The sequence below is a fragment of the Bufo bufo genome, chromosome 5 (assembly GCF_905171765.1).
Source record: "Bufo bufo chromosome 5, aBufBuf1.1, whole genome shotgun sequence".
Lineage (NCBI taxonomy): Eukaryota > Metazoa > Chordata > Amphibia > Anura > Bufonidae > Bufo > Bufo bufo.
The window spans coordinates 76,954,461-76,969,528 of NC_053393.1; the positions used below are offsets into that span (position 1 = coordinate 76,954,461).

Here is a 15,068-nt window from a genome sequence, read left to right on the forward strand (position 1 = left end):
AGCTCGGGTGTATACTCAGGGCTATCTTTCGAAGCCCTTTGAATTGAAGAAAGGCACGTGACAGGGGTGTCCGCTCTCACCTCTGTTGTTTAATTTGGCATTGAAACCTCTGGCTCGGCTCCTGTGCTCTTCAGACCTGTTTGAAGGAATAGCGGTGGGCTCCTCACAAGTGAAAGCAGCACTTTTTGCTGATGATGTGGTCTTATTTCTGGCAAAGCCAGAGGAACACATACCAGGTATATATAAAGCCCTGGAGGCTTTCGGAGCATACTCTGGATATAAGGTGAACATATCCAAATGTGAGATCCTTCCTCTATTACCCTTGGGATGTGCACTAAAGCAATTGACCATGAAATTGGGGATCACAGTAATTAAATCCCATATTACATATCTGGGGGTGAAAGTAGGGAGAGATCCACACTCCTTGTACCAACTAAATTTTCCTCCTCTGATATCTCGGATTAAAGCTGACCTAGACAGATGGCAGGGCTTACCCCTTTCTTTAGCAGGGCGCTGTCATCTAGTGAAAATGATGGGGGTCGCTAAACTGTTATATCCCATGCAGACAATCCCACTTTTACTACGACATGCAGACGTGAAACTTTTAGAGAGTAAGTTCATACAGTTTATATGGCGGGGCAAAAAACCGAGGATCTCTTTAGACAAACTAAAATTAAGGAAAGATGAGGGTGGTCTTAACTTTCCGGACATCAGAGGCTATAATCTAGCTTGCAAGATATATCTTGGATTGTGCCAACCGGACATCTTTTTACTCCAATTTTAGACTGGAAAAACAACTCGCAAAGCCTTGGGACCTGGTGGCACTGTTACATACTAGTGTCTCTAGACTCCCGATGCTAATTAAAAAGTCCCTGGTCATAAGAGAAACAATTATGACATGGAAAATATTACGGAAGATGTACGGTTTGCCTTATCAAATATCTAAGCATTTCCCTATAACAGCCAACCCAAATTTCGAACCGGGAAGGCATAGTGCGTTAGTACTAGATTGGGCGCGAAAGGGGATTAGGAAAATGGGAGACATCTTCCATGAGACGGAGGCTAGATGGATGACACAGGCAGAATTGAGGGAGAAGTGGAATCTGAGGGGGTCAAACTTTTTCCCGTATTTACAGCTTGTGACGTACGGTAGAAGCTTGGTTAAGGATTTGTCCAGGGAATGGGGATCGAATGATTTTGACTCGCTTCTGAAAGCTAAAACTAGACCGTCGATCTCACTTCTCTATCAATCTCATAGGGAAAGGTGGGAGAGGATAAATCCTAAGAAGATGTTCCGAAGATGGGAGGCAGTCTTAGAGATAAAAGAAATACATAAACCTATATATGCAGGGATAGCGGCTTTATATAAATCCATGCCAAACGAGTACTGGCGGGAAACCCATTTAAGGATCTTACACCATGCAATTTACGGGTTTGACATTCCTAGAACTGGCTCAAATCGAGATAGGTTGACGGCATGCCCAAAATGCAATTTATCGAAGTCAGACTTATTCCATGGACTATGGAGTTGTCCGAAGTTGGGGGATTATTGGAATGACCTTAGTATCCTTATGAAAAAGTGCGGTGGAAAGGAGTCAGACATTGGCAATGTTACATGTTCAGGTTATCAGAAATGACCAGTCAAATGATTATTTAACAGCATCTATATCTTCATTGGGTCATAAAATTCTGTTAGCGGCCAAAAAGTGTACACTGAAGTTATGGCTGCAGCCACAGATCCCTTCTGTCCCTATGGTTGTTGCACAGCTCAAGCATATATTCCATCTAGAATGGCTTGAGGTATTGCAACAGAAGGAAGTATTAGGGAAAAAACTATAGCTAACTTGGCGCTAGTTTATATTGAACTATATAGAGTTTGAGGAATACTCAAGAATTATGTCTCCTTTCAAGTTGACATCATGGTATCTACTTGAAGATCTAAAGGATAACTTGGGGGCTTTGAAAGTGACATAACCCTATAGATGTATTAGTTTACTAAGAGGCCAGTATTGGAGACTAGGCTGAAGCGAGGGGGGGGGGGGTATTTTATTTTATTTTATTTTTTTCTCTTGAATTTTTTGTACTGCATAATCAGGATATTATTTGTAATGATGCATTGTACGTATGATGCTTGTCATTTATATTCTGGACCATTGATGATATGCTACCATTACTTTTGGGAAAAAAAAAACTGAACTGAACGGAGTACACCAGAATGTATTCCATTCCGTTTGGTTGCGTTCCCCTAACGGACAGAAAACTGCGGACACGTTGCTATGTTAAAGATAATACAACTGGATCCGTTCATAATGGAGGCAGCCGGTTGTATTATCAAAAACTGAAGCGTTTTTGATGATCCCTGCCGGATCAGGCAAAAACGCAAGTGTGAAAGTAGCCTTAGGCTCCATTCACACGTCCGCAATTCTGTTCCGCATTTTGCGGAACGGAATTGCGGACCCATTCATTTCAATGGGGCCACACAATGTGCTGTCTGGATCCAGAAATGCGGACAAGATTAGGCATTTTCTATTATTGTGTCGGTGATGTGCAGTTCGCAAAATGCGGGACGCACATTGCCGGTGTCCATGTCCGTCGATTCGCAAAACACATACGGATGTGTGAATGGACCCTTAAAGGGATACTCCCATCAGACATTTATGACATATTGATAGGATATGCCATAAATGTCCAATAGGAGCGGGTTCCGCCTCTGGAACCATTTCGATCTCAAAATTAGACCCCGCTTTGTTTACTAAGAGGCCAGTATTGGAGACTAGGCTGAAGCAAGGGAGGGGGGAAGTATTTTATTTTAGATCCCGCTGTAAATGGAAAGCATGCCGTGTATGCCTGGTGTCCTTCTGCAAATAGCCAAGAGTGTTTGGCTGTTTTTGGAAGTCTCATAACAGTGAACAGAGAGCAAGCTGCGCATGTGCAGACACCCCTCCACTCACCACTACCGGCTTCTGAAAATAGCTGAGCCAGCCCATTAAAATGGTGGGGTCACTTTCCATGCACAACCTGCTCTCCAGTCACAGTAGGGCCCTATTCTTGAGACAGGAGTGGGTTCCTGTTGATATGCCACAGCTGTCCAGATAGAAACTGCTTATGGATTATTCACACCAGCGCTGATCATTTCTGTTGTTCTGCTTCATTAGATGAGCAGCAGAAGATTGAAAATTATGGAAGTGACGAATTCGGCACAAACTAAACAGAATGGAACTGAACAGACCCCATTGACTGTCTGTTTGGTTTCCATTTGGGAGTTCACTTTATGAGTGGAAAAAAAAGTCCTGCATGGACATTTGTCTGCTCTCTGTACAGTCTGCAATGGAGGCCCCTAAGGGAGGAAAGGAAATGCACGGAATTAACGTCTTATCTGGATCACAACCTTGTTGTCTATATTTTCATCCACAGACATTCAAGGGGTTGTGCAGTGCAAAGATAGGTCATCAATATCAGATCGGTGGGGGTCCAACTCCCGGCACTCCCACCGATCGGCTGTTTGCAGGGGTAGCGTCACTTGTGTGAGCGCTGCCTCCACTTCAAAATTACCTCTGTGTCATCTCATTTGCAGCAGCTGCACAGTTGTAATTACACTGCGCAAACTCTACAAAGGAGACGTCATGCTGGTAAACAAGCGCCGCTACCCCTTCAAACAGCAGGTTGGTAAGGGTGCCAGGAGTCAGACCCCCTGATTCTGAGGATAGGTCATCAATATCTTTGCACTGCACAACCTCTTTAAGGCTGGGGATACATCTTGACTTTTTTATGATTGCATTTTGCTCATTTTGGGCTTAAAATAATTTTTTTCAACTGGTCCTTATTAAAAATGTAATAATGTCATAAGGAGTTAACTTCTGCCTAGCTGTGAGAATCGTACTTTCACTTTGTGCCTGTCATCTAATAACCCATATCTCTAAATTACTAACAGCTCATAAACACTTATTTAAGCCATATTTTTTATCAGTAAGATAAGAAATGAGCAATAATGAGTATTTAGGAGGTCAGAGATAAGGAGCCGTCAGCTAAACTGCCTGGTGGAACACAGCGTATGCTGCTAGAGAATCTAAAGGCTGTAAAGAGAAAGGGGCTCATCATTTTTAATAAAGACCCATTGAAAAAAATGATAGGTATCATAGGTATTGATCCATTTACCATTAACTGCAATGGAAGCTGTCACAAGTTCTTTGCACTGAGCTTACCCGAGTGGTAAATGTATGAAAATGCATTATTTTCACGTCAGGACAGAAGAAGGGAGTTCAGCACAGCACCCCACAGCATGGTATGTACGTTACTGGTGCCAGAAGTCAGACCGCCACTGATTTGATATTTATGACCTATCTTAAGTCTAGGCCATCAGTATTAAACCCCTTTAATGTCCTAAGCTCCCCCTTAGTGATGATTGGCATCTATCATATTTTTAATGTAATAAAAACAATAAAGTTCCGACTCCTAAAATGGGTTATTAAGAAATGAATTATCACCATAGAACATTTAACCTATTTAGATACAAAAAAAATGGCATTCCAGGGCGGACGTTCACATTAACAAAGCCAGAACATGAGAAAATGCAGAGATCTTATATTAGCTTTGTCAATTCATTATGGCTTCATTAAACTTCTCTCTTCAGTATAATATCCTCTGAGGAAAGAAAGATAACGTCCACATGTCACATTCATGAGTGATTACGTTATAGCTTGAAATAATTATCCTGCGGAAGTGTCTTTCCTGGATCAAGGCCTTTCCTCTCTTCTTATTGAGGGATGACCAAGTTCCAGCAGTTCAATGAGAAAGGAAACACAGTGGAGGCGTTGTGATAAGCAAACCCTGTATAATTCCGAAAGCCTTTGTTTGCCGTGCCCCATGCATCACTGAAGCCAAAATACAGAGCTAGGGTCCTTTACTGGATCACGCAGCGTGCTAATTGCATCTGCCATCTACCATCCAAGCAAGACGTGTTAAAAGACGACCCAGAAAAATGTGCACATTGTGTTCTCAGAGGGCTCAAGGGACCTGGATGGTGCACTAGACTGACCATTAACTGCAGAGCTCCAAACCTCCTCTAGTGTTAACATCAGCACAAAAACTGTGCTGTGCTGAGAGCTTCATGGAATGGGTTTCTATAGCCGAGCAGCTGCATGCAAACCTTATATCACCAAGCACAATGCCAAGCGTTGGATGGAGAGGTGTAAAACACGCCGCCATTGGATCTGGCAGTCTGATGAATGACTCTGGGTTTGGTGAATTCCAGGAGAACATTACATTCCTGACGGCATTGTACCAAATGTAAAGTTTGGTGGAGGAGGGATAATGCTATGGGGTTGTTTTCATGGGTTGGTTGGCATTGACCCTTTAGTTCCAGTATAGGGAAATATTAAAGCTTCAGCGTACCAAGATATTTTGGACAATTGCATGCTTCCAACTTTGCTAGGCACTAGGAGAAAAGGAAAAAGGAACACCTGCAAAATTACAATTGAGGTGAGAATGACAAAGTATAAACTGCTGGTGGTGCTTGGTCAATGATCACACAACTAATGTGGTACACCCTTTATTTTGGGTTCTGCAGCAGGGTATTTGTTGTGACAGGGTCACATTAATACTGGTGTTACAATACAGGTGGCCACTCTGGCATGTTAATGGTCATGCAGGTCCTGGATAGCCTCCTTTGGTATGTCATTCCAAGCTCTTTCCTCTTGGACTCGTAGTTCAGCCAAGATGGTTGCTGGCTGATATGCATGGGAGATCTGTCGCCCCATCCAGTCTCAGGCATTCAAAGTGCAATTGTCAATTGAACTGGCGAGGGGAGCTTCTGGATATGCTGAAGATCATGTGTAGTGCGGGCAGTCTGTGAGCAGGCATTATCTTTTTGGAACACCACATATCTTAACTGAGTCATACTGAAGGCTGGTCAATGTTCCCTCCACGAATACCAGACAGGAACGGCCATGATAGCTAATGGCACCCTACACCGAGACACCAGGTGTTGGTCCTGTGTGTCCACATTATGCATGATGGCCCTCTCCAGCCCTCTCCAGGGGCTCTGGGATCTGATACCGCGATCATTAGTACCAAGGCAAAACCTGTCTTCATCACTGAACACCGGTCACAGACTCCCAGTCAATAACTATACGTGATTTCAGCTGTTAATACGTGTTTAGCAATGGACTGCAACCTGTGGCTTGTTGGGAAACTACAACTCCCAATGTGACCAGACATCCTAGACACGCATACACTACATCGGTTGCCTGTCTTTTGTGCCGTGTCTGTGTTATATCCCTGCCTGCCATGTTCCCACAAGAAGATATCATTTTACTTTACCCCAGAGACTCCACTCCATGGAAGATGCAAAATCTCTAGCCGTCTCTTAACAGATAACTCCCATAATGCTTTATAATTGCCCATAATCTCTTGTATGCGGCAAAATCATTTATTTTATCATTTTTAATGGGCCCTAAGAATAAAGCGTTTATTTATGCCGTTTGTGATAATTGCTACAGCTGCCTCCTATGCAAATTAGGACATTCAGACCACAAATAAAATCATAATCTATATAATGTTCTAATAAGCAGGAGAATTATAGAGCATTTACCTACAAAATGGAAAAAATACCAGAAATTATTACTTGGAAAGATGGGTGACAACCAGTTAAAGGGGTTTTAATGAAATAAAAAACATAGATGCTTCCCGAAACAGCGCCACCCTCGTCCGTGGGTTGTGTCTAGTATTGAGGTTAGCTCCATTGACGTGAATGAGGCTGAGCTTCAGTCCCACATACAACCTGATCACCAGGTATGGTGTTTTTTAAGACAGCAGCCATGTTTTTCTCACCACTAAATCTGCTTCTGTATCCATTACTGCTGCTCCAGCCCTCACCTCTGGTTTGTGTATACAAGCGGCAACCATGATGCCAGTGGTGTACCTACAATAGAGGCAGAACACATGACTGCTATGAGGCCCAGGGGTCCCAGCGCTGATTTTTCTATTCTGTTCCCAACATAGATTCATGGTATTTTCCTGCAGCCACCACTAGGAGGAGCTCATTGCCTAGATATTCTACAGCTTCCATTGAGTGAAATGGTAACTGTATAAATTTCTATAAATATGAGCTCCCCCTAGTGGTGGCTGCAGTGGTATATTATTTGATGGGAAGCTGTGATTTGCAGAGAGGGGATTTGTCACTGAAGTTATGCCAGTTATTTTGCATAAATACATTGTGAAATATGGTGTTCAGACTGAGCGCTAGAATTATAAAGCTCCAGTTCCCCTTCTTCTGACTTTTATTTAAATTTTATTTTATTCAAAAATTCCTCTACTTATTTAAAAATAATTGTCATTTTGTCAGAAAGCTTACTATAGGAGGGGCATACTAAGTTTTGCTGTGGGGTCCTATGAGATCTGTGTACACCCCTGGGTGACGTAGCTATATATGGTATATGACCACTGAAGCCAATCCCGTGCCTCAGGGGTCTCATGCTAGATACTACAGCTTGTAAATGCAGGAAGCCCAGGGGGAGCAAGAGCAGCTGATGGGAGTGGTAGTGGCTCTGGCTGCATAAAGTCTATCACAGTCACTTTACTTACACCATCACTCCCTAGGGCCAATGCAGTAAAAGTAGGGCCCACCTTTTCTTCCCTCAGGGCACACCCTGGTTCTGGGGCTCCTGCCTGATAGTAGTTGGGGTGGCGTTATGTTGAGTGCTTATATGGTTGCAAGGCGGGGTGTGTAGCGTACAATGGCCAACATATGGTGCTGGAGTCAGTAGCCAGGCCAGAGATAACAGAATAAACATTCCTCTTTATTATTAAGTAAAATAGGAGTTGTAGTACATCCATTGATAGTAAAACACAGTTTCAACTGTACACAGTGCAATTCTTCCCAGATAACAATGTATGGATTTAGGCAAGGATGGGAGTAATGGTCCTCTTCCCTCTCTATCTGTCTCAAGTCTCTTCCTTCAGAATCTATGATGAGCAATCGTACTCTTGCAGTGGTTGCTTGAATGTCCACTGAGGGATACAGGGTTCTAGAGATATGACTGGTCAGGTCGTGTCCAGGTGTGAAGGGTATCTTAACAGTGTCCCTCACTGCAGTAAAGTTATAACAGCTTTTTGTAGCTGGTTACCTTACTGACTCCATTGCTCGGCTATGTAGACTCTAGGTTCTCTAGTTCTTTCCTTCGTCTTACTCGTTATCTCCTTCTGTAAGTCATGCAGAGATCGGTTAGTCTTGTGGCTTTTTTGGCCCTATTAAGAGGGAGCACAAGTTGCAGCTTCCTCGCCCTTCCAAATTCCAATCTAGAATGACTTAAAGTTTGGGGCGGGACCAGTCCTCACCTAACCTCGGCAGGATTGTTAACCCTGGCTGTGCCATCCATACATGGTTATGCTGGGTGCAGTACATAGCCTGACATAACATAATGAAATAAACAATTAGCAGAAACCCTGATGCTCTGGGGTACTGCATAAACAAAAACTGCAGGTGCAGATCAGGGCTGCAGCTCTGGAAATGGTGAAGCATTAAGTGGCCAGCCTATGTTCTTTTATTATTTTATTACAATCAGTGCCATGGAGGAGGTTTTCATAGAAGTTGGACAACCCCTTTAAAGATTCTAAAGAGGTTCCCTCAGCTTTACAGAAGTCCTTACAAAAGCTGGGCAGATTTGCCATTTACAAGTCTGGGAAAGCAGCATCACATCCCAGCATGGGGCAGCAATGTTGGCCATGTAGACAGTAACCAAACTTTCCTAGAAAAAAATATAGCGAAGAATAAAACTCTAAACATGAGACGTCAAGTAGTATTCATGCTTGGACATGCCATTATTCTAGACGGTTAGGGTCAGATGGCCTCCAAGATCCTCGGAATGAAGGAGCTGCATCTGTCCCTTGTATTCAGTTCTCCTTCCCTACAGGCAGCATGGAGAAACCTGGGTGGTAAAGTTACAACCATGCAATGCCCAATGAGTCTTGTATATTTTTATTAATAAAACCTTGAGTGATGCTCACCACACCTAACGTCCGATCAGTCTTGTATCATCTATCCACAGAGATGGAGCAGCAATGCACTACTCAACCACAGATCCATTTAAATAGGGAAGATGGGACTCCAGTTCTTGTGATCGGTGGGAGTCCTAGTAGCCGGACCCCCTTGATTAGTCACCTATCACCTATACTACATAATCTTCATGGTTGGTGGACAACAAGGGCAGATTGGACATAGACCCCACAGGGGGCTGCCCGAGCCTTCCTCACAGCTGCTAGTACGTAACTATCTGATGCTTTCAGCAATAATTAATGCTTACTGCATCAGATACTTATGCACCTGACCGGCGGTCGAAGGACAATGATACAATTTAATACTTTGGCGAGGGTGGCAGTATTTTGTGCTGCACTGTGGTATTTGGTTCTGCTGATGAGGAATTTTGTGCTGCACTATGGTATTTCTGGCCCTTTCTACTTCTGTCATCCCTACTTACTTGTGTTGCACCGTCTTCTGGTACTGATAACTAAAAAAATAAGTCAAGAAACTATAAGGGGCAGTATACTAAGATAAAAATACTATTTTAATGAAAACTGGGAGATAAAATGACGGCCCCACAGACAGACAACACGTAAAACCTATGCACATACACCAGGCGCACGTGGTAGTGCCGCACCAGGCGAGTGAGCAAAAGTTAAAAGACGAACACACACAAATATATATAATGGTGACGGACGCGTCTGATGGTAACAGAAGGCGGGCAGAACAGTGTGGAGACCAAATAAACTGGCCCTATTGCCTCCCTGCTTATCCTAAGTCACCCTAAAGACTGTGTCCTAAGGACGGGGTCCAAAAAGCCCCGCAAGGGGTGGCCCAGACAGGAACTCTCTCCCTGTTAAGTGACCCTGATCAGGCCCTAGCAGAGGGGAGAGTATCCGTCCAAAGGAATGGCATATACAGCAGAATACAACAAAAAGAATGAGTAAAAATACCCCACTCAGTCATCCCCGGAAGGGTAAGGAGGGTGGGAAAATACTCATGTGTCCCGACGCGTTTCCTCACTGGATGCCCCAAGATTCATCAGGGGACACGGGGCAAGAATGGCAGTTATCCTATTTAGGCTAGATAGCCCAGGAGCAGGGAAATGGCCTGCGTAAGTACTTCAGTCCTGGTGTGGCTGAGTCTAGGGATAACACAAAAACAAAAACAAAAGCAGAACGCCAATGTAAGTCACATAACCTAAGCAGACCTCCATTTGGCCACCCCACAGGGGGGGGGGGGGGGCGGGTTCAGGAGGAGAGGTACTCACGTGTATGGTTGGCAGCGGTCAGCATACAGCTATGTGTCCACCTTCACAGCTAGGACCCAGGGTGGTCAATGCAAAACCAACAGTTGTGAAATAGGGAGCGGTACAGAATTTTTTATTAAAGTATATTACAAATATGTCCATGTGTAAATTTAAGAATGGTAAAAAAGTGTTCATTTTCATTGGCATACCATCTCTTGAAAGAGTCCTAAGAGAAGAAGAAGGACTCTAAATTTCTGGAAAATAATAAAAAGTTAAAATAAATTTTACAAAAGTAGAGAGGATTTTGCAAAAGGTTGAAAAGCCTCAAATTGTGGAGCAAAACAGGACTTTCGCCGAAATTTTAAACTTATCTAAAAAAGTTTTATAATACACTCCTTCCATGGTGTATGAGATATGATTAAAGAGCTTTAGTGACATTGGAAAAACATGGCTGCTTTCTCCCTGAAACAGCGCCATTCTTATCCATAGACTGTTTCTGGTATTGCACCTCATTTACTTGAAAGGGTTGAGCTGCAATGTAAGACACAGCCACTGGACAAAAGTGGTACTCTTTATGAAAGAAATAAACATCCTTTTTCCAGTATGAAACAAGCCCTTCAAAAATATATAAGACCCAGCCCTCTGGAGACACATCTTTAAGCAAGTATTTGTGTAAAATGAATATCATGTTCCTCATCCCTCTTACTTCCATCTTAACAGTGTTTTGTTTGGCTTGTTTCCCTCTACAGGAGATGCCTGCCACAGCAAGCCGCTGGATCTTGTCTTCATCATCGACAGTTCCAGAAGCGTCCTTCCATATGACTTTGAGAAAGTAAAAGAATTTCTCATCACTATGTTAAAATTTCTTGACATTGGCCAAGACACAACTAGGGTGGGCTTAATACAGTATGGCAGCACAGTAAAAAATGAATTTTCTCTGAAAACATACAAAAAAAAGTCTGACATTGAACGTGCCGTCAAGAGAATGATGCACCTTGCCACAGGCACCATGACTGGACTGGCTCTTCAATATGCCATGAGCATCGCATTTTCTGAGTCTGAGGGTGCACGTCCTGCAAATATGTACGTGCCAAGGATTGCCATGATAGTGACTGATGGTAGACCTCAGGATCCTGTGGCTGAAATTGCTGCAAAAATGAGAAATTCAGGAATTTTGATATTTGCAATTGGGGTGGGTCGCGTGGACATGCAAACCTTGCTATCTATTGGAAGTGAACCTCACAATGAACATGTCTTCTTGGTGGCCAATTTTAGCCAGATTGAAACACTGACGTCTGTGTTCCAGAATAAACTCTGTGGTAAGTACCTATAAATTTATGTTTTTTTGTTACCAGTATTATACATGGATGCAAAAAATCAAGGGGCTTCTTGCTTACCTATAATGGAAGGGCGATGTAACCCCCAGACTGGTCCCTCCTTTTCTAGTATGGTAAAGTTGAGGTTCCACTGTAGAGTGCCATGCACAGATACATAGCACGCACAGGGGTGCACCGCCAATGAGGCGAGGTGAGGCGACTGCCTCAGGCAGCACCAAGTAGGGGCAAGAGGGGGGCAGCGGAAGGGCCATGGTCAGTGAGCGCTTCCATTGTGGAAACGCTCACCTCTACATATTCAACTGAAATGATTAAAAAGTAGGAAACTAAGAAGTCTGTTTGTCATCATGCCCCCCCCCCCCCCTCAACCTAGAGTAAGCGGTGTATAGTGTAAGTGGTGCTGAGTCCGGGTATATAATTTTTATATTCATACTCGCTTACATTCTAGCTCCCACAACCAGCAGTAAAGTGCATTGAGATGACTCTTCTTTGAGTCCTCTCCATTATGTGCATGAGCACAGGAGTCCTCGCAATGCATTATACTGCTGGTTTGTGGTAGCACAACGTCGGAATTCATGTATTATACGTGATGTTCCTACATTGCTATGACATTGGAGAACATTTAGTCAGGGGTGTTTCAAAGTGCAATCAGATAAGTCTCAAGTAGAGCTGTTTACAACACTTAAGGCTGTATTACACAGCCCGATGTTTTAGACGATTGTTGGGAGGGAGGGAATCACCTGCTCGCTAGCGGAGGAGACCGCTGCATACTGCACAATCAACCAATGAGCATGTTTGTTTAGTTTTAAAAATACCAATGGAAGCACATGTTTAGTTTTAAAATGTTGTACTTGTATCCAATTAGATGTCCTCCACATGTTAGTCAATGGGTAAAAACAGTATAAGGGTCCATTCACACATCCGTGTGTGTTTTGCGGATCCGCAAAACATGGACATCGGCGATGTGCGTTCCGCATTTTGCGGACCGCACATTGCCGGCACTTAGAAAATGCCTAATCTTGTCCGCAATTGCGGACAAGAATAGGACATGTTCTATTTTTTTCGGGAACGGAATTGCGGATTCCGGATCCAGGCAGCACATCGTGCTGCCCCATAGAAATGAATGGGTCTGCAATTTTGCGGAACGAAATTGTGGACGTGTGAATGGACCCTAAGAAGGAAGGCTGAGGGGAGATAATGAATGAACATCAGCCTGAGTATTAGTAGGTTCATTCAGCAAAACAAAACCTTTAATACTTATTGTCTCAGGGCCTGATAATCTAAATAAAGCTTCATCTCTGGAAAAGAACCCAAGGTTGCTCGTTCCGGATTTTTACTTGGCCGTGGTGAATAGGTGGACTCATCATCATTGCTTCCCCAACATACAACCTTCTAATTATTTTTAACAACATCTGCGTCACTAAGGCTACTTTCACACTAGCGTTTCTATTTTCCGGTATTGAGATCCGTCATGGGATCTCAATACCGGAGAAAACGCTTCAATTCTGTCCCCATTCATTGTCAATAGGGACAAAACGTAACTGAACAGAACGGAGTGCTCCAAAATGCATTCTGTTCTGTTTGGTTGCGTTCCCATACCGGAGAGCAAACCGCAGCATGCTGCGGTTTGCTTTCCGTCATGGGATGTGGAGCAAAACTGATCCATCATGACCCACAATGTAAGTCAATGGGGACGGATCCTTTTAACTCTGACACAATCTGACACAATAGAAAACGGATCCGTCCCTATTGACTTTCAATGGAGTTCATGACGGATCCGTCTTGGGTATGTTACAGATAATACAACCGGATCCGTTCATAACGGATGCAGACGGTTGTGTTATCAGTAATGGAAGAGTTTTTGCCGAACCCTGCCGGATCCAGTAAAAACGCTAGTGTTAAAGTACACAGATACTCTAGTTTGGGGGGTATTTCGATGCTGACAGACTACCTTTAACATTTTCAGTGCCATAGACTACCAGGTATATTGGTATTAAGCCTTTAACTATCATAGACCCCTAAAATATTAAGTCTACATCCCCAACACCGTGCCCATTTTTATTTGGCTGGTATTTTCCAGAAGGAAAGTAGGGTAGCAACAATTATCCACAGTCTTAGGCTACTTTCACACTAGCGTTGTTTTAATCCGGCGTTCAATTCCGACACCGGAACTGCCCGCCGGATCCGGAAAAACGTGTGAAAACGGATTACATTTGAATCCTGATCAGGATTTTGATCACAATGAAAAAATGCATTGGAAAAAACAGATCCGCCATTTCTGGACTGGTTTAACATGCAAAAGCCGGGTCCGGTTTGACTGAACACACAGCGCCGGATCCGGCGTTAATGGGAAAAAGACCGGATCCGGCGTTCAGTCAAAGTGTTCAGGATTTTTGGCCGGAGGTAAAAATACTACATGCTACGTTTTTCTGAAAAGCCTGATCAGTCAAAAAGACTGAACTGAAGACCTCCTGATGCATCCTGAAGGACTGACTCTCCATTCAGAATGCATTAGGATAAAACTGATCAGTTCTTTTCCGGATTTGAGCCCCTAGGACAGAACTCAGCGCCGGAAAATAAAAACGCTAGTGTGAAAGTACCCTTATACATTGTACTATCTCCATCCATGAAACATTTCCAAAATCCATGCATGAGTTAAACAAAATGGCAGGTGATTCTTATTTCCCAGCTAGATAACAACCCGTCCTTTCTTTGTGACCTACAGTTGGGCATACTGGCACCTCACCAATCCAGTCTTATTTCTGCTTCTCAGTTCATTACCTTTTAAAGGTGTTGTGCCATCACAGACAATGGGGGCATATTGCTAAGATATTCCCCCATTGTCTGGGACCCGCACGTACGCCAAGAACGGAGCAGGGAGAGCGGTGGCTGGAGGATCCCGTGTTTCCCGGGGTCCAGCCACCGCCAAGCGCTCTCCCCATACAAGTGAACGGGAGCGCCCCGCGCTTGCGCGGCCACCGCTCCCATTCATTTAGATGGGGCCGACGGAAATAGCCAAGCCAGCGTTACCATAGAAATGAATGGAGGGTGGCTGCGCATGCGCAGTGCACCCTCCACCACCTTTCCCTGCTCTGTTCTTGGTGTAGGTGCAGGTCCTAGAGGTGGGACCCGCACCTATTAGACAATGGGGGCATATCCTAGCAATATGCCCCCTTTAATTTCTCAAATGCTTTCTGTTAGTCTTTCCGCTGGTTGCCTGTTACAATTAAATTCCAAAATGATACTCTTAGTTTAGTTCAACTTGGTTTCCTCCTTCCAGTTATTTACTAATCTTTCAATTTCCAGATACCACACTACAGCACATGACCTTGATTCCTTCTTACTTAGTAATTTAGCAGGAAATAGGATACAGGGGAATGGGAGTTAAGACTACAGGATCAGACTACATTGGGTTTCTTTGTAGTCTGTAACTATGGCGATACATAGGTCTGCATAGGAGCTGTACACA

The 15,068-nt window shown here is 43.7% G+C and overlaps 1 protein-coding gene across 2 annotated transcripts in view; it reads left to right on the forward strand.

Annotated features, from left to right (window-relative positions):
* The window catches only part of MATN2 (matrilin 2), a 166,335-nt gene that overhangs the window by 45,744 nt on the left and 105,523 nt on the right, over positions 1 to 15,068 (forward strand). For both annotated transcript variants that reach the window (XM_040431256.1, XM_040431257.1), the window contains exon 3: positions 11,015 to 11,584. In XM_040431256.1, coding sequence (XP_040287190.1) covers positions 11,015 to 11,584 — 570 coding nt within the window. The remainder of the gene's footprint in view (positions 1 to 11,014; positions 11,585 to 15,068) is intronic.